Source organism: Aspergillus undulatus (genome assembly GCF_047715775.1).
Source record: "Aspergillus undulatus strain CBS 261.88 unplaced genomic scaffold BDV17scaffold_7, whole genome shotgun sequence".
In the NCBI taxonomy this organism is placed as follows: Eukaryota; Fungi; Ascomycota; class Eurotiomycetes; order Eurotiales; family Aspergillaceae; genus Aspergillus; species Aspergillus undulatus.
In genome coordinates this window covers 431,130-448,500 of record NW_027396611.1, presented here as the reverse complement: position 1 = coordinate 448,500, position 17,371 = coordinate 431,130, and the positions used below count along the sequence as shown (strand labels likewise).

The 17,371-nt window shown below is 52.1% G+C and overlaps 7 protein-coding genes across 7 annotated transcripts; 4 read left to right on the top strand and 3 right to left on the bottom strand.

Annotated features, from left to right (window-relative positions):
- Window positions 1–1,157: 1,157 nt before the first annotated feature.
- Window positions 1,158–3,077, top strand: BDV17DRAFT_288245 (uncharacterized protein; the record flags this gene model as incomplete). The annotated part of the gene is made up of 2 exons (XM_073761351.1): window positions 1,158–1,591; window positions 1,658–3,077. The coding sequence occupies 2 exons, from the start codon at window positions 1,158–1,160 to the stop codon at window positions 3,075–3,077; spliced, it is 1,854 nt and encodes a 617-aa protein (XP_073619003.1).
- Window positions 3,078–3,765: 688 nt separating this feature from the next.
- Window positions 3,766–5,901, top strand: BDV17DRAFT_216179 (sugar porter family MFS transporter). Its single transcript, XM_073755512.1, has 6 exons — window positions 3,766–3,974; window positions 4,031–4,269; window positions 4,334–4,438; window positions 4,503–4,972; window positions 5,047–5,365; window positions 5,453–5,901. The coding sequence occupies exons 1-6, from the start codon at window positions 3,872–3,874 to the stop codon at window positions 5,789–5,791; spliced, it is 1,575 nt and encodes a 524-aa protein (XP_073619002.1). The 5' UTR covers window positions 3,766–3,871; the 3' UTR covers window positions 5,792–5,901.
- Window positions 5,902–6,167: 266 nt separating this feature from the next.
- Window positions 6,168–7,588, bottom strand: BDV17DRAFT_301118 (FAD-binding oxidoreductase; the record flags this gene model as incomplete). Its single annotated transcript, XM_073764191.1, has 2 exons — window positions 6,168–6,923; window positions 6,977–7,588. 2 exons carry the CDS (start codon window positions 7,586–7,588, stop codon window positions 6,168–6,170), a joined length of 1,368 nt encoding a protein of 455 aa, XP_073619001.1.
- A 1,223-nt stretch (window positions 7,589–8,811) lies between these two features.
- On the bottom strand, window positions 8,812–11,065 carry BDV17DRAFT_255052 (putative MFS phospholipid transporter (Git1)). Its single transcript, XM_073756874.1, has 5 exons — window positions 10,595–11,065; window positions 9,950–10,548; window positions 9,881–9,899; window positions 9,522–9,832; window positions 8,812–9,459 (listed from the first exon to the last, which is right to left on the bottom strand). The coding sequence occupies exons 1-5, from the start codon at window positions 10,748–10,750 to the stop codon at window positions 9,063–9,065; spliced, it is 1,482 nt and encodes a 493-aa protein (XP_073619000.1). The 5' UTR covers window positions 10,751–11,065; the 3' UTR covers window positions 8,812–9,062.
- A 554-nt stretch (window positions 11,066–11,619) lies between these two features.
- Window positions 11,620–12,477, top strand: BDV17DRAFT_279825 (SDR family NAD(P)-dependent oxidoreductase; the record flags this gene model as incomplete). Its single annotated transcript, XM_073759780.1, has 3 exons — window positions 11,620–11,675; window positions 11,727–12,157; window positions 12,206–12,477. The coding sequence occupies 3 exons, from the start codon at window positions 11,620–11,622 to the stop codon at window positions 12,475–12,477; spliced, it is 759 nt and encodes a 252-aa protein (XP_073618999.1).
- A 258-nt stretch (window positions 12,478–12,735) lies between these two features.
- BDV17DRAFT_215970 (transcription factor domain-containing protein) lies at window positions 12,736–15,398 on the top strand. Its single transcript, XM_073755510.1, has 8 exons — window positions 12,736–12,869; window positions 12,917–12,931; window positions 12,982–12,996; window positions 13,045–13,136; window positions 13,185–13,450; window positions 13,499–13,935; window positions 13,985–14,245; window positions 14,296–15,398. Exons 1-8 carry the CDS (start codon window positions 12,822–12,824, stop codon window positions 15,223–15,225), a joined length of 2,064 nt encoding a protein of 687 aa, XP_073618998.1. The 5' UTR covers window positions 12,736–12,821; the 3' UTR covers window positions 15,226–15,398.
- BDV17DRAFT_288240 (uncharacterized protein) lies at window positions 15,366–17,209 on the bottom strand (the record flags this gene model as incomplete). The annotated part of the gene is made up of 3 exons (XM_073761350.1): window positions 15,366–15,398; window positions 15,461–17,069; window positions 17,154–17,209. 3 exons carry the CDS (start codon window positions 17,207–17,209, stop codon window positions 15,366–15,368), a joined length of 1,698 nt encoding a protein of 565 aa, XP_073618997.1.
- Window positions 17,210–17,371: the final 162 nt, after the last annotated feature.

Here is a 17,371-nt window from a genome sequence, read left to right as displayed (position 1 = left end):
ATATCAAAAGCCAATAAGGAAAAAAAAAGGCGAACGGCGCGGACGCCCCGGCGGATGTTCCCCTAAGCTTTTTCTTTGACTCCAAGAGGCAGTCTCAGCAGACTTTGGATGATTTGCTTCGCTCGCTCGCCATGCAGCTCTACATACACTATAGCGTGCGGTATAGATGTTAATGCTCCAGGCGGCGAATATGGGAAGGCAGCTGAGGCTACATTATTTCAGGGGCATGAGGGTATCAGAAGGCTTTTAGTGAAAGAACCAACATACCGTCAACCGATGTATAGTTATCATGATGACCCATCTCAAACATATCACGAGCAACATGAACTATCTTCAAATAAACAAATGGCCCAAAGCCGACATGGTTCCGTGACTCGACCAGCATCAAGAAAATAAATGGGTCGTCACCGCTAAAGGCATCAAAGACACCGTTCGCCAGAAGAGTCTGATCCAGCTTGGTCCCCGCCCTATGGACATCAAAGCGACTCTCTAATTCCAGGCACATCACCCGCGCGAGGCGAGCGATCTACACCTCCTCGAAGACGGTCCTGGGAGATACCGGATGACTGAATCAGCGCGTCAGTCTGGTCAGTCTGTCAATGATATTGATGCTTGCTCTGGTGGTCCGCGGCTGCCTTTACCTCCACGCTCGCCAATTGTTTCACACACTCCATCGGTCGTTCCCGATATGCCCGGACTAAGGTCTGTTAGGCTGTCACTGGTTAGCCTAGACGGCTCACAAGCACCACCTCCAGCAGCGGGGTAGAGCGCATCAGGAGTTCAAGCGGCTTGACAACGACGCCTAGAAACGCTGTGGTTAATAATCAGGCTAAAGAGAGACGGAATAGTAACCATACGCAGACAGCTTGTTGTGTGGGAGCCTGAGACGGATCCCTACAGGTAACCCCCATCAAGGCTCTGGGTCTCAGAAGAAAGGGGCCCAAGCCACAGCGCCGCAATTCCCTTCGCAAGGCTGATAACAATGTCGCTTAGCATTGCCTCGACAGTGAGTCCATCCAGCCTTGCATAATATTTGAGTTTGCACTGCCCCGTCGATTGAGGAAGCTGATTTGATTTAAAAGCTGAAAAGATAGTCGAAATGCGCCAACCTTTCGTAGGATTCCCTCATACCTGCACGTATCCCAACCACCTTTGAGATGGTCTCTCCGGCCTTTGGCTTCTCTGTCGGTGACTTCATAACAGGAACGAAACTCCTCATAGATCTCTTCAACGCGTTTAAAGAGGCAGGAGGCGCGTCCTCTAAGTACACCGCAGAGGTATCCTTTCTCAACAGTCTGAATGCAACCCTTGGACACTTGGAAACATATGCAGGCAACAACTCCCAGAATGACCTCTCTCAAAGCGTCAATGATTTGATAAAGGTTATGCGTGGTCCACTGGATATTTTCAAGGAATTCCTGGACAAATATGCCTCATCGCTGAGCGAGTCGTCGACAAAGTCGGCGTTGGGGAAAGCACCAAGGACTGTCCGGTATACGGTCAAGGATATCTCGGGGAAGGTACAGGGCTTGCGGACCCAGATTGAGCAGCCGCTGCAGGCTGTTAATACGCTTTTGTCGTTGCGTATTATGTACGTGGCTCTACTGACTGCAACGGGAGATAGAAAACTAACAGATGACCTGGATAAACTACATAGAACACTGCTCGAAAAACTCCCGGACAACCTCCTGAACCCGACCCACTGCGCACAACTTGTCGAGGCAATCAGGCTTGCAGACATTCCGGCTGAGCTGGATAAACAAATCCGAGCCCTTCAGCACGACGCCGCTACGCATAAGATCCAGCAGGATGAGCACTTACAGACCGTCAAGGCACTGCGGACGGAACTGGGGGAGAAAATCACCAAATTACAAGCAACACTAAATAGTATCAAGGACGAGGAAGCTAGCGCTCCTGACTCATTCTCGCAGTCGGAAGCCTCTCGAACGGGTGTCAACGTCGACATCGACAAGCTGTCCACCGCTCTACAAAGCGGCACAGACAAACTATCCGAGACGATAAAAGAGCACGGGAAGATGATAATTGCCTTGAAGTGCTTTTTGGACGATAAGGCGAGCGCTAGTGCCAATATCGCAGTGACAAATCCCAAGTCTGCCTCGCATCTGAGTCCAGTAAATCACAATCACGACGAGGATGATGGTGCGGATGACAGGGGTAACGAGCAGAAGAAACATCCTCTCGGATTCTCATGGCCTTCAGCGACGTTGCCAGCCGCGCATCTTGCTCTCACACTCCTCTCCGGCGTGGCGTCGACGGTCGCTGCTGTATCGGTGAACCGCGCATCCCGGCCACCACCAGTACCTAGACCCCTGCCTAACCTCTATGACGAGGTTGGTGCCACAGAAATAGTTGCGAACGTTCAAGGTCCTGCTGTCCCTAGTGAGGTGCCTTTTCCACAGCAGATAACGGGGGAAGCAGGACCGATTCCCAAGCCGGAGTCCTCGACTACGGTGTCAAAGAAAGACGAAGGCAACCCCACTGTTTCGCAGCCCGATAAGCCTGATGCTCCCACTGGTGCACCAACAACGGCTTTCCAGTCTGCTACTACTACTACTACTACGACCGCCACAGCCACTCCGCCCGCTCCCACCGTGTTATCATCCCGTCAATGTCCCTCCGGAGATGTCCGCAAAGAAAGGGTATCGCAATGGCTCGACGACTGGCGAAGACCAACGTCGGCCCTCGCTGTGAGCTCTGGAGGCCTCGGCAATGGACTTGGAGGAGGCGTTGAAAGAAGAATTGCGAGCGGGTTTGGGGGCGGAGGTGGAGGTGGGGGAGGTGGAAACCGGATGTCGAAACTGTCTACTTCCCCTCCGAGCGCTGGAGCAGGGGGGCAAGGAGGCCGATCTGGAGGCAGTAATGGGAGTGGTCGTGCTGGTGGTAGCGTGGATACATCTTCTGATTCCCCTGATGGCTCGGATTCAAGTGATTATGACCCGAGTGATGATGACGATCCAAGTGAGGATCAACCAAGCGACGATGGTCCCAGTGATGATGATCCCAGTGATGACAGTCCAGGTTATGGCTATTCAAGTTATGATTCAGATTCGAGTTAGCCCCAGCGGTAAATCGTCGATTGTCTTGTGAATCGTGGGTATACTAACTATAGGTGGCAGTGGGTTTTGCCCGGCAGCTTAGGACATCTTCACCAAGCCCAACAACGACCCGGGAAATTCGTGCCGTTGGAGACATGGAGAAGATACCGCTGTATTGACTTGTTCATAGCTTCTCCGTGCCAAATATAGAGAAGTTCAGTACTGGGAAGAGCCAACGGTTGGTTAAAGCAAGTGAAGGAATGACCAAGTGTGGCAAGAGCGGACCTTCTCCTACAAGTTTTATAGATATCCATATCATTCTCCCCCCTCGGACCCGAGACCTTACCGCGTGCAGACAAATAAATGGAACACAGTCCAATCGATCTAGACTGCCATAACCCTAAAAGCGAGACCCTTCGGGCCAAGTCCGCACACCATCTTGGCCGAGCCCTTTGCTGCACCCGACGCGATCATTTGACTGGAGCCAAGCTGCGGGCCAAGTGCCGCGCATGCATGCTTTTTCTGCCAGTGCCGAGTCAATTGCCTGATGCAAGACTGTTGAATCTGCGGGGGCCCAGTCACGACTTCCCTTATCCTGGATAACCTGGGGTTGCGGGGTAAGTTATACCCACCGACTGGGCTCTGTGGAGTTGCCACGCCCGGGGGTTAAAAGCAGCACAGCCTCCTCCACAAGGCTGGCAGTTCCACTGGCCAGGCTTGTCCTTCTTGTCCAGCTTGTCAGGACCGGACTCTGAATCTGAATCTACCTTGTCTGCTCAAGACTGAGTCTGAGTCTGCCTTGAGAAACCGCAATCATGGGCTTCAGTCTGCACGCCAACAACAGCAATGACCCGCCCGAGGTACGGAACTGGCGCATCCATCTCATCGTGACGATTGTGAGTATGGGCGCTATTGCCAGTAAGCACCTTATCTTACACCCTCCACTCTGCAAGGCTGATCTGATTGGATCGCAGTGGGATACGATACCAGCGTTATCGGCGGCACCATGGCCCTCGATTCCTTCCGGCGTCACTTTGGACTGATCCAAGCCTCCGAAACCGAAACGGATACTCTGGAAGGAAACATTGTGTCGACCTTTCAGGCGGGATGCTTCTTTGGTTCGCTTCTTACTTTTCCGCTTGGTGAGAGATTCGGGCGGCGCAATGCGATTGTCATGGCTGTTTGTGTCTTTTGCGTCGGTGGGAGTTTGATGGTAAATCACCACATTTTACTGTTGCAATATTATCTCAAGATACAGATAACTGATGTGAGCGAAGACGGGTGCTTCAGGTCACCTTGGTCTAATCTATGCCGGTCGCGCCATTGCAGGGTTCGGCATCGGCTCAGTCTCGCTGCAAGTCCCCGTGTACATCGCTGAGATGGTAAGCCTAGTCTAATCTTTTACCATTCGTCCTCTTGCAAAGGGCTAACTGTATTGTCCAACAGTCACCAGCATCAATTCGAGGTCGACTCGTCGGAATCTTCGAAATCTGCTCTCAAGGCGGCGGCATGCTAGGCTTCTGGATCAACTATGCCATCAACCAAACCGTGTCCTCCACCCGAATGGCGCAGTGGCAGATCCCGCTCGGTATCCAGCTTCTACCAGGCGGCTTACTCCTCCTAGGAATTTTCTTCTGCCCCGAGACGCCCCGTTGGTACGCGAAGAAAGACCGCTGGGACGAGGCAGAGAAGAGTCTGGTTTGGGCGCGCCAGTTACCATCCGACCACCCTTTTATCCAGAACGAACTCCAACAGATTCGGGAGCAGTTGCAATTAGATACCGTCCCAGTGGCCAGCAAGTACGACCCCTGGTTCTACCTTCAGAGACTGTGGCAGCGCGGGACGCGCAACAGAGTCGGCATTGGGCTTTTGCTCATGGCGTTCCAGAACTTGACTGGAGTGAATATCATCACCTAGTATGCCTTCGTCCTTTTTAATATATATCTAGCCCTTCCCTTTCTTTGCCTTCCAGTTGCTGACCCATGGCCAGCTACTCGCCGCGCATTTTCGAAACATTAGGCATCAAATCAACGGACACCAAGCTCTTCGCAACCGGCTTCTACGGCGTCGCGAAAACACTCGGCATGGTCATCTTTAGCGTGTGGCTCGTTGAGAAAGTCGGGCGCCGCAGCGGTCTCATCTGGGGTGCCTTTGTCGGCAGCCTGCCCATGTGGTATATCGGCGGTTACGTTTTCGAGCGGGACCCCACAGGGACATCAGCGCGCGGCGACACAGTCCAGGATGCTTGGGGGTATATCGCTATGGTCTGTGTTTATCTCTATGGGCTTATATACTGCGCTACATGGCAGGTACGTACTCAGATCATCTCAACTGTCTCTCCCTTCTATTGTCTCCGACCTCCCATTCCGTTTCCATCCCACTAACAAGGCAAACAGGGTATAACCTGGGTCGTCTGTTCCGAAATCTTCCCCATCGACATTCGAATGCTCTGCGTCGCAATCACAGTAGCAGACCAATGGCTCTGGTCGTTCATCATCTCGCGCACGACGCCATACATGATTACGTCGCTCGGGTACGGGACGTACTTCTTCTTCGCGACGCTGATGATACTTATGGGGTTCTGGGCGTACTTCTTCATTCCGGAGACGAAGGGTAAGACGCTTGAGGAGATGGATGCGTTGTTTGGGGCGCCGAGTAGTGTGGGGACGGAATCGGGTGAGAAAGAGGGGTCGAGTGAGAAGGATAATACGATTGTTCATGCGGAGAGGGTTTGATGTGGTTGGATAGGGGGCTTTGGGGCAGTTGAGGGTGGCGCTGAGACGGTTGGAGGAATGCGAATTGGTGTTTAGGGCTGGAAGAAGAGGAGAGAAGGGGCTGACCTAGGCACCTCTAGTTTTATGTTTCATGGCTTGACGATCTGTATATAGTTACGTTCTTTTGCTTTGCCTGGTCGATCGGTCTTATCTCGCGGGCTGGATCTCGAACGAACCTCCTAGCGAACCATATCAGATCGTATAACCGAGAATGTAGGCAAGCATCCGTGAGATAAATCCATTGATGTTGACTGCGCCCTACCTAGATATAGCCCACACTCCATTTAGTAAGAAGTACATTTAGCCTTTCCTAAGCTTTTCCCCCGCCAGAACTAAATCACAGATAAGATATCGCATTCTGGAACACATTCCCTGGATCAAGCCTCCCCTTCAACCCCCTCAAGAAAGGCAGATTCTCTCCAAAGATCTTCTCATGCTCAAACTCATCCCTCGGCAAGAAAGACAAATATGACGCTTGCAAAATATTCCCCGCATCCGTCTCCTTCAACGCCTCCTGGAACTCCCTCCCCCAAGCCAGCGCCTTCTCCAGATTCTCCTGTTTCTCCACGATCGTACAAATTTCAATCATGTAGTGAGGCTCCCGCGCAGAGAAAACAGAATCCGAACCCGAATTTGGCTTCGTGGACGGCGAGTTACTTCGCAACTCATGCGCATCAAAAAGCATATGCGGATCCGCGGGGATATCAGCCGTGTACTTCGCTATGACACCCGCAACTTCATCTGTGATTTTCTTCAAGCTGATAGAGAACATCCGGCCTTGTGTCAAGGGGGCAACGAAGCCAGATATCTCTGCTAGGAAGGCTGATGGTGTTGACGGCTGTACGGTATTCACTGTGGCAGGCGCGAGAGCAGATATCTTGTCTAGCCATTCTTTTCCTGTTTCAAAGTCGGATGAGGCCCAGGAGAAGAACATTGCGAATGTTGGTGTGGGGAGGGGGAGGACTGCTTGCATGATCGCCAGGGGCGCGGGGAGGCCGGACCCAGATAGGGCTAGGGACCGGTATCCCTCGTTGTACTGGCGGAGGACGGTGTCGAGACTGTCGGATTGGAACATTATGGCGCCGGCGAGAATCTATTATTCTCATTAGTGATGCCGCAAATCAACTGGAGATGGCTCATAATTACCTGATCCAGTTTATAAACCCTAACCGTAACCTCAACAATAACACCAAATGCACCCCCAGCACCACGAATCCCTTTCAATAATTCCTTATCAGCCTCAATCAACTTCCCCCTCGCATCGATCACCTTCGCACCAACGATCTGGTCTACACCAAGCCCATACAACGAACTGTAAGGCCCATACCCACCGTACATAGCCCACCCGACATACCCCACACCCGCAACGGTCCCAACAGGCGTTATAAGCCCCTCTTCTTGAAGAGCGGCAACAAGATCAGCTATTAATATCCCACCACCAACTCTCGCAGTCATTGTCTTCTTATCTATAGCCACTTGCTTTATCCGTCGCAGATCCAGCGTCACGACGTCGTTTTGCATGGATCGCCCGTGCATATCGTGCCCGCCGACTCGGATCGTAAAGGGGATTTTATTGGCTGTGAGGAAGGATACGACTGCGGCGGTGTCTTCGATATCAGATGGTCGGAGGATGGCGCTGGGCTTTACGTCGGGGGAGACGAAGATTGTTCGTACTTTGTTGAAGGATGGTGAGGAAGGGGTGAGGTGTTCGATTGTTGGGTGTTGTGAGGCGAAGTGGGAGAGGTTGGTTATAGTCATGGCTGCGGCTGCTGTTTTCTGCGTTCTCGTTCTTGCTCGGCTCTTGTTCAGGTTGATTCTTGTAATGATTCGCGTTGGGCACTGCATCATGGTGATCGTACCATTGCCAATTTATACTCTGCGCTGTAGAAATGCAGCCCCCAACGGCTGTGTGGATCCTCCGATTCCATCCATCCTCAGCTGCGAAGGCCACACAGTAATCGTTATGGATCATGAACTGGCGAATCAGTGGTACACATTTCTCTTCGATCTATGCGAAGGATGTGCCACTACTCTTCCGAATTCCGACTCCACGCTCTATAGTGCGGGGAACCCAGCCAAAACTTCCGCAGAGCCCGATTTAACCACTGCAGTGGATCCTCAGCTCTGGAATATTTAACACGAACTGGCGAATCAGTTTTATAAATTCTAATAAGCCTGTGGGGCATAGCCAGAGCTAGACTCCACTTTCTACTCTCTGGTTCCGCTTTCCATATGGTTTGCCGTAGTCACCCCATACTATAGATCCTCAGCCGCAGAGACCACTATGAGCTATGTACACCACTAATCATTGACAATCACATTGATTTGCATTAAATAGCGGACTTCAGCTACATCACGGCGTAGTAACTGAGTTGTATTACAGAGTAAAGAATTTCAATCATCATCCCTGAGGCAAGTGATTGCATCCATGAGAAATCGGTAAGACAAATCTATGCACCATTTACGCATACGCATACGCATACGCCACGCCTGACAATGCATACGGAGTATAGTACCAGACTCTTACGAACTCAGTCCAAACCCACCTCAGGACAGTTCCAGACTCAATGCGTATCCGTGCCATTCTTTTATGTTCGACTTCTACTTACATTTCTGTCATCGAAATCGTTTGGGGCTGGGTTAGTCTACGCTGGGCTGGACTTATCCCCACCCGTTAATGTCCATAGTGTGATCTCTCCTTTTCCACTAGAGATGCCAATGCCGAGCAGGCAAAAAGTCCGGTAGGTGGCGGGCTTGTGGATGAGGCTAGACTAATGCTAGATGAAGCTTGTTTCTCGCATGATTATGGTGCGGTTTTTTCCGGGGGGTCGCGGGGGAAGTGGTCATTCTGGACGCGCGTTTTATAGGCGTGCCACGCTTACGCCTAAGAGATACGGAGTTGTTACATACATGTGTCTTTGATTGGATCTGTTTGTATTCACTGCGGTTGGGCTTACGGAGCGGGAAATGGCTCGGTCGTTGGGCATCTAGGGAATGAAGTGGAAGCTGGAACTCGTCTGTCTATGACGTTCTGAGAGTTTTGGGGAATAAACGATTGTGTATATAAGACAGACTACCAAGACGAGTGTTTCACAATTTAGGTTACATTGGGCGCGTCTGGGAGGAATCAAGCATCGCGAGGAGGCTCTTGCTAGCCTTTTGGGAATTGTTCAGGTCCGATGGTAGTCATGGACATGTCCGCATCAATCTTACTGTTGCCGTCTGCACCTCTCTACGCACTCTCTTCATTACTCCGCTCCACCTGACCAACGTCTTGCTGCTGCCCCATAGAGGAAGTATCGTACCCTTTGCTCTGGAGATACTTCCGGAATTTCCTATCTTCGTCGGTAATAGTATCCTGCCCGATGTGAGGCAGACAGAAGACCGCAAGCGCCGCAGAGAAGATACAGAGCGAGCTCGAGACAAAGAACGGATCCTGGCCTCTTCGAATCTCATTGGGCGCATTGTCCTGGATAATCGGGAAGATGTACGTTCCTACGAATGCTCCGATCTTGCCTGCTGCGGCGGCGATCCCGTAGTACTGCCCGCGGATAGAAGTTGCGCTGGTTTTGGCGGCGCAGAGGCCGATGTTGTCGCCGGGTCCGAACTCACCGAGAGCCAAGAAGATTCTACACAATGTGTGTCAGTATAATTGGCAAGGTAATGAGGAAAGCTTGAGGGAATGACATACCCGTAGACGACAACAAACGCGGCGACATTTTGAGGGGTGTTGAGATACTGATAGCACCCAGACATGATGAATCCGATGACGCCTTGCAGGCCGACGCCGATCGCGAGGGTCTTGCGGGGCCCCAGCCAGTCACTTGCAAATGCACCAGCCACCGATCCGGGGATGTAGAAGAGATAGATCACGACATTCCAGCCGAAGCTCTTCCACAGGGGATAACTATCACCAAGAATGATGGAAAGCCAGGCGGAAGAGTAGGTACTGAAAGAGTATGCGGAAAAGTCGTAAACGAACCAGATGAGCGAGACGACAGCCTAGTTGAAATTAGTCTTTATAATTGGAGGAATAATTCTGCGACATACCAGGCGCTTCCAGTAGAATCTATATAGCGTTAGCCGAATCACGAAATTCATGCAAAGGAATAAACCTACTTGATGATAAGCCAAACAGGAAACTTGCGCATTCTCTCGCGATTGAACTCCTCGGGCTCATTCAACTTCAGCCTGAGATAGAGCAAGCTGAGCGGAGGAATGACTCCCAGACCAAGGGCCAAACGCCATGCTACCCGGAGATGGTTTTCGGTGGTAATCAGGACCAGGATCATCGGCACTAGAGCAGAGACAACGAAACCAAAGTCAATTTGCAGGTTGGTGAACATGATGAACCAACGATTACGATGGCCCTTTTTCAGTTCGCCGCTGCTCTCTGCTGCAGAAACTGACCCTGCAGGATATTCTCCTCCGATTCCAATACCGAGGAAGAAGCGATAGGCAGCGAGGGCTGCGAAGAGGCCGTATGTGCTTCCATGGTATCCATATGCGGCGGTGCAGAGAATGGCGAACAGGATGAGGACAAATGTGGAGGTCAAGAGCGCGCCTTTTCTGGACCAGTGATCGGCCAGGACTCCGAAGAAGAGCATGCCGACGACGGTACCGGCGAAAGCGATGGATGAGACATTCTTGCTAGCGGAGGACTTGTTGTAGGCATCGGCGTATATCATGCCGAGCATGGTGTTGACGGAGCCGATAACCTGAAAAGTTAGCTGGTGGGTTGGCCAAAGAGTGAAGGCGTTGTACCCCGTTGAGATAGCCATCGGAGAAAAGACCAGCACCGCATGCAATGGTTGGCCAGCTGCGCTCCCAACGACTCTTGGAAAGATTCTCAAGAGGCGCAATTTCAGGAGAAGCAGAGGTATCCTCGCCCACGACGACCTTTTCCGCGTCTTTGGCCATGGTGTTGGTTGACGGTGAGAGAGCATCAACACGCGAAGAGGAAGAGAAAAAAGAAAAAGGCAAAAAGTTTCAAGCAAGGGACGAAGGAATCGGAGAGCCCGAGGATACGACGCTGGCCGGGCACGCGACTGCTGGGCTAAGATAAGGCCGGTGGGACTCGAATCCGATCGAAGCGTGCTGTGGCAACTCACGGCCTCTTGTATCCAGGAAAGTCCTCGATTGGGACTTGACAAGCTGCTGTGCGTTCAACGCACATGCTTGAGGCTCTGGCCATCATTGGACTCGAAAAAAGATCGGCGTGAGACAGGATCTCGAGCGCATGGGTTGTGGCGTGTAGAGAGAGGCCAAGAGGAGGCAGAAGCTTATCGAAGCTTGTCAGATGCCAAGGGAGAAACACCAGCGATACCCCTCACTCGACCAAGTGGAAGAGGGGAAGAGGGCACGTGCCGCCCCCGTTCGACCGGACTTCGCCGACCCGAAGGATCAGAAACATCTTGATTCAAACAGTTGACAGCAGCATGTGCTGAACATCAAGAGACAATTATATGGAGACGAGAGAGAAGATGCAATGAGATCTTATTTCACGACTGATGGAGATATGGAAAATACATGAAACCGCGGTTGCTCGTGCTGCGGTCGGTCTCCCTAGGTCCCCATGGAAAACTCCACTTGAAGGAGGAGCTCCTCCACCGGGAGAGCTCCCCTACGACAAGACAAGGATGCACTCCAACGGACACCCTTCGATGGCCGTCATGGCAAACAACCCTTGGTCATGTCTTCCTCCGCGCCGACCACCGTCAGGTTGCCTTCCCTTTAGTGATTGTACATTTGTTGTACATTCGAGCACCAACCCGATATCTACCTCGAAAATGTCACTGAACGAGATTCGCGGGCGCCTAGCCCTGATCACCGGTGCATCGGGAGGGTAAGGCATCAAACACTATTGTTGAACAAAATGCTAATTTGTATAATCTAGCATCGGCGCAGCCTGCGCCCATCAACTCGCTCAGCACGGAGTCCACCTTGCTCTCACCTACTCGACCAACCCTCAATCAGTGGATGAGCTCGTCGCAGAACTCAACTCAAAATATGTCGAGAACAACCTCCGCATTTCTACCCATCGAGTTGATGTCGGATCATCCGGTCAGATCGAGAGCATGTTCCAGCAGATTGATGCCGAGTACGGACACAAACCCGATATTTTGATCTCGAACGCGGGATACGGGAAGCGGATAACCAACATATGGGACATTTCGCTCGAAGAGTTCGACTACATGCTGAATGTCAACCTCCGCGCCTCGTTTGTCCTGGTGAAAGCGGTGGTCGAGCATATGAAGGCTCAGAAATGGGGGCGCATCGTGTTCATATCATCAATTGCGGCGTCAGGAGGGGGGATCAATGGCTGCCGTAAGTCTTCTGGCTTCTACCATCCCACTTGTACTCACCAAGTGACAGATTATGCTGCGTCCAAGGGTGGCCTTACCGGGATGATGAAGAACCTTTCTACGCGACTGGCAGAGTACAATATCAGTGTCAACGACGTCGCGCCGGCCATGATCGGCGACACCGGCATGCTTCCGTCCGCCACGACTGTTCCGGGGGTTGCGTCGAATATCCCACTGGGGAGGCTAGGGACGCCAGAAGAAACTGCAAATGTGGTTACGATGTTGGTGAAGACAGGGTATATGACAGGACAGAGTCTTCTGTTAGCTGGTGGGCTAAAGTAGTCGTCAACCAGGGAATATATATCTGGTTCGCTCACAAATTCTGGAAGATAATGAAGAGTAGAAGAGTAATTAATGAAAGATATGAGCTGTCGATAACTCTTTCCCAGTAGGCAGATATAGACAGCCGCCGATCGTGCCTTTCCCTCTCAATACTCAATGCTTTGTGGTGTGAAGCGAAGGTGCGACTGATCACGGGTCTTGCTCGCGTCTTCCTTCTGTAGCATCGGCTGTCTGTGTTCCGATGACCACCCGCTCTCCCGACCACCCAAACTACCTTCCCTCACCTTCCACCAACCATCTGCAGTGCTCCGGCCTTCCTGCTTATTTCGTCAAAAATATCCAGAATGCCCAAGTGCGGTAGTCGAAGATCAGCAGTTCCTGAGCTGAAAGCTGTAAGTGGGGTTTGTTCGGGCGACCATCGGCTGGCTGACGCGCGAAGTGTACAGAATGCCGGGTAAGAGGAGTCCGACCGACAATGGGCAGCTAATTGATGCAGCTCGCTAGAGACGGAAAAGCAAGGTATCTCTACTTCACTGTTCAGCACTGGCAATTTGTTCACGCTATCAGTGCTCCGGAACGAACCCATGCTCATATTGCGCGAGGAGCAATAAGCTTTGTGTCTTCGGGCCACGGCCGTCTCGAACGCCACTGACCAGACGGTAAGACAAGTTTTATTGACCACTATGGAACTGTTAATGGCGTCGTAGAAACCTGGATGCTGCAGAAGTACGCTGTACGAGTCTGCTCTCACTGCTCCGAAGACTGAACCCGGACGTCGATATCGAAGATGCTCTGCGTACGGTCGCACCGGATTCAGAATACCCCGGGCCTGTCGAGCTGCCACAGGATTTCGAGCCCGATTCGGAAAGCCCAGATTCTTCGCATGGATTTGAATGGAATGAAGCTTCTACGACAAGGGACCCGCCGGACGGGATGGTGTCGCTCCCTACAGCAAGGGTGGAAGGATATTATGGTAGGCGCAAAGTTCAGTACGACAGCAGCAGGCGTTGATACAAACCAGGAAACAGCTCGGGAACCAGACTTTTACAAAACATCTCAGACCTCCTGCCCGAGAACCCGAATCCTACGCATGATCAACCCCGACACGACGAGTCGCCTGCGCAGGTAAGCCAGACGGGCAGTCCGTCATTGCTACTCCATTTTGCGAACACCGCCGTCTTGGATAACCTCGTCGACGCCTATTTCTTGGGGTACAATCGCTCGTATCCGGTTTTGCATGAAAGCACATTCCGAGAGAAGTACCGCAACCGACAGCAGATTCACCATCGCTCGACTTGGCACTTGATCTTCTACCTTGTACTGGCCATAGGGAACTGGGTATCGTTTGGGGGGACGGACTTGAGCCAAGATAGCTACTATATGGCTGCGCGCTCACGCATGTCGATGCGGATGTTAGAGTCGGGCAGTTTAGTTGCGGTCCAGGCTTTTCTCCTCATGGTATGCTTCTCGCTTCGTCCCCGGTGGGCTTACGATACTGACGGTTCAGGGCAATTACCTTCAAAAGCGAGATCGCCCGAATACGGGATACAACTACATCGGAATCGCTTACCGAATGGCGCTGGGCCTGGGTCTTCATCGCGAGCCTCCATCAGGAGCGGCAAACGATACTCTTTTCAATGAGCGACGAAGAGCAGTTTGGTGGGTGGTATACTGCTTTGACAGCGGATTCAGCCTCACAACCGGCCGACCAGTAATGGCATCCGACTCCTTTATCGAGACCCGCCTACCACAGAACGTAGATGACTCGGTATGTCAAATGTGTCCGGAACAAGGAGAAGAGTCAGCTAATTCGAGCAGACCACGACTCTTGAATCTCCCCTCGCCCCTCCGGTAGATAGGCCGACTACTTATTCAGCGATCATAGCGCAGACGCGCCTCGTCACGATTGGGAATCGCATTTTCAGCGAGATAATATCCTGCCCTACACCATATCGTCAATCCTTTGATCTAAAGCCCCCTCGCTCAATAGATCACCAGCTCAAGGCCTGGCGCCTCTCGCTGCCATCCTACTTCTCAGCCCAGGACATCCCAACCTGGTTTCGTGGACCGCGCGCTGTAGTTGGCTGGAAGGAACAAAATCTGCGAATGCTACTCTGGTGGGGAAGTCAGCGGCTCTGCAATTCTCCCTCGGAGCGAGAGGAAGCGCAAAACATGTGCCATTTTGCTGCCGTCGAGACGATACAGGATATCACTACATTCTGTCTGGATTACGCGGATACACTGCATACAGGACTGAGTTGGTACGCGACGTACTGTCTCTTCCAGGCCAGTGTTGTGCTGAGTATCCATCATCTGAGACTCGGTCCGCCGCTGGACACGGGCATGGCAGCTGTCAACCAGGAGTTGTGGTTTTCGTCTATTTCGCGGGCCCGAGACTGCTTGGCTGCCCTGGGCGCGACGAATAGAGCTGCAATGCGGTGTCTTGCGGTTCTTGATAGAATACGGGATCGGTCGCCTGGACAACCGCAATTAAGAGACCATAATATTTACCAGGCTCAAAGGCAGGAGTCTATTGCAGATGCTGGGACTGGTGGTATGGCTCTTGCACCTTTGGCCATTGACCCAACGCTACAGATGTTCTTTGGCGATGAATCGTGGGAAAATGATTTGTTTGAGGGCTTGAATGGATTCCCGGGAACTGATGAAGTTGATTTGCTTGACTATGTGCCGGGAAACGTCGGCATCGGGCAGAATATACCGGCAAATTTTGATGGCTCAGGAGTTTAGCCACCGTGCCTTTTTATGTTGACGTACCTCGACCCGACCTGGGACATTCCCCAGATGCTACCCTTTGCGAGTAGGCTTGCTGTTTGCTTGGAAATACTCAATGTTGGTCAAAGCACTCAGGGGATACACCATTGGATGAACTATATGACCAACTCCTCCAACTTCAGAAGGACCTAAAATCAAAACGTGTCAGCAGGCCCTCAAATAATCATCAGACAAGCAAAAGTCGACTTACGTTCTCGATGTACCTGACCCCCACCATAATGCCGTCCTTGCCCTGCAGGCTCTTGTCGTCCGAGAACGGATTATCCTCGCTTGCATCTAAACAGCAAAGACAGGCGATGGTCACAGCGCTATATTTCTCTCCCACCAATGAAGGTAGGACCTCCTTGCACAAGGCGACAAGTCGATCCTTAATCGCAAAGGCGCCCAGTCTCTGATCTTTCTCGTTACCAGCTAGGGCTGTGGATACTTCTAGCCCCGACCACGGGATGAACAAGGGCGGCTCTCGATTTTCGAGGTCAAGCTCGACCTCGACGAACGATTGCCAAAGAGCTATCTCCAGCAAGCAGACACCAAGACTGTAGATGTCATGGCGCATCTCAAAGATGTCCTCCGGATGCAGACCTTGTCTCGACGGGTGTCGGTAGAGATTCCTCGCCCAATCCAAGTCGCCGAATTTGTCGGTGCGGCCTTCGGCTTTGCGAATTTTCTCGAAACCGATCAAAAACGAGGGCCCGATGCTATGGTCGACCCTATCACTCGCGTCTTTCTCATCATTGCCCTCGCGAAATACAAGCACGGTCTCGGGGCGGATGTTCTTGTGGACGAAGCCCGCGGCGTGGACGAACATGACCGAGCGCGCAAGCTGTTTGGCTAATTGGATTCGCTGGGTCAAAGAACACCTTGGTGTGTCTTTGAGAAGGGTTCGAAGAGGTTGCGGTGCTGAGAGGTTGTCGGGAACTTCAAATAGTAGATAAAAGCGGGACTGGGACCCAAGTCCTGGTTCTTGGTCTTTTGTTCCATCTGTGGTCGGCATTTCAATGACCCCGTTGCACCGGAGGAGATTGAATGTGGTCGGGTCGATGTGCTGCAGGAGGTTTGCCAGGTCGCGGGCATTCGCCCTCGCTGTTGCTGCTGCGGCGGCTGGTGTTGTCGTTGGTGTGAGCGTCTGAAGAGTCCCAGGTTGACCTACTAGTGGGACATTGGCCGGGTCAAGCAGGATCCGGCGAGTGGTATTTCTGTATTTCGACAGAAAAGCATCCGTTCCTTCGATGCGCTCAATCTGCCCGCCCACTATCTCGGAGTCCTTAAATATCGACCTGCTCAAGTTTGTAGTATTCTGCGAGCTCGAGATTTGCTGGATGGACTCTCTCATCCGCGCTAATCGCATAGGCGGTGATATCGATGTCGAAGCAGATTCCCCCGACCTGGAATTTGCGTTCGCCAGCTGCCTATCGACATCTGTTCCCGCCATCCTCGTAATCAGGTACCAGGACGGATCGAACCTCCTCTGCCACTTCTCTAGATCGGATACCGTTTGCGCGAGCTCCCTTCTCAAATACACAACCTTCAGCTTCTGATGCACCTTGAACGCGATCCCGGCTCTTGCCTGTAAGACCTGGAAGCATTCGGATGCTTTCCCCAGCTTTTCCTGCAAGCGCGTCAAGGCATCGTGGTAGAGGATTAGTAATGGACTGTCCAGGCTATGGCATAAGGCCTTTAATGACTTCAACTGGACGTCCATTTTCAGCCACGAGGCTTGGATCGTTAGGAGTATTTCCTCAAGCTCTGTGTCGAGCGTGCGGTATTGGCGGCATAAGATAGACAGTTTGTTGCCATATCTACTCCGTACATTAGATGGTCAAGCCAGGTATTTATGTAGGTTACAGGAAGCTGGATTTCTGGGGAGGTACGGTCAGACGTACTTGAAGCAGATTTCGACAACGCTGACCACCGCCAGAGCGAGCGACGCTGGTTCCATGTTGCCGCTTCCGGCTCTAGGCAGACAAAATCGCAGAGTTGTTTTAAGAGCCGAAACGAGTACGGCCAAGCACGAACATGAGGGCAAGGATGTCCGATCGTACAGGACAAACCATAATCCGACGATGACTTGTGTTTCATGGTCGCCTGGACCTCGCATTAG

Bases quoted from the DNA above. Each gene is read 5' to 3' on its own strand.
- BDV17DRAFT_216179 (XM_073755512.1), top strand. From the start codon at position 3,872: ATGGGCTTCAGTCTGCACGCCAACAACAGCAATGACCCGCCCGAGGTA. The intron at 4,439-4,502 runs GTAAGCCTAGTC...ATTGTCCAACAG, and splicing joins CCGTGTACATCGCTGAGATG to TCACCAGCATCAATTCGAGG. The intron at 4,973-5,046 runs GTATGCCTTCGT...ACCCATGGCCAG, and splicing joins GGAGTGAATATCATCACCTA to CTACTCGCCGCGCATTTTCG.
- BDV17DRAFT_255052 (XM_073756874.1), bottom strand. From the start codon at position 10,750: ATGGCCAAAGACGCGGAAAAGGTCGTCGTGGGCGAGGATACCTCTGCT. The intron at 10,549-10,594 runs GTACAACGCCTT...CTAACTTTTCAG, and splicing joins CCGATGGCTATCTCAACGGG to GTTATCGGCTCCGTCAACAC. The intron at 9,460-9,521 runs GTATGTCATTCC...CACATTGTGTAG, and splicing joins GCGTTTGTTGTCGTCTACGG to AATCTTCTTGGCTCTCGGTG.
- BDV17DRAFT_215970 (XM_073755510.1), top strand. From the start codon at position 12,822: ATGCCCAAGTGCGGTAGTCGAAGATCAGCAGTTCCTGAGCTGAAAGCT. The intron at 13,451-13,498 runs GTAGGCGCAAAG...GATACAAACCAG, and splicing joins AAGGGTGGAAGGATATTATG to GAAACAGCTCGGGAACCAGA. The intron at 14,246-14,295 runs GTATGTCAAATG...TAATTCGAGCAG, and splicing joins CACAGAACGTAGATGACTCG to ACCACGACTCTTGAATCTCC.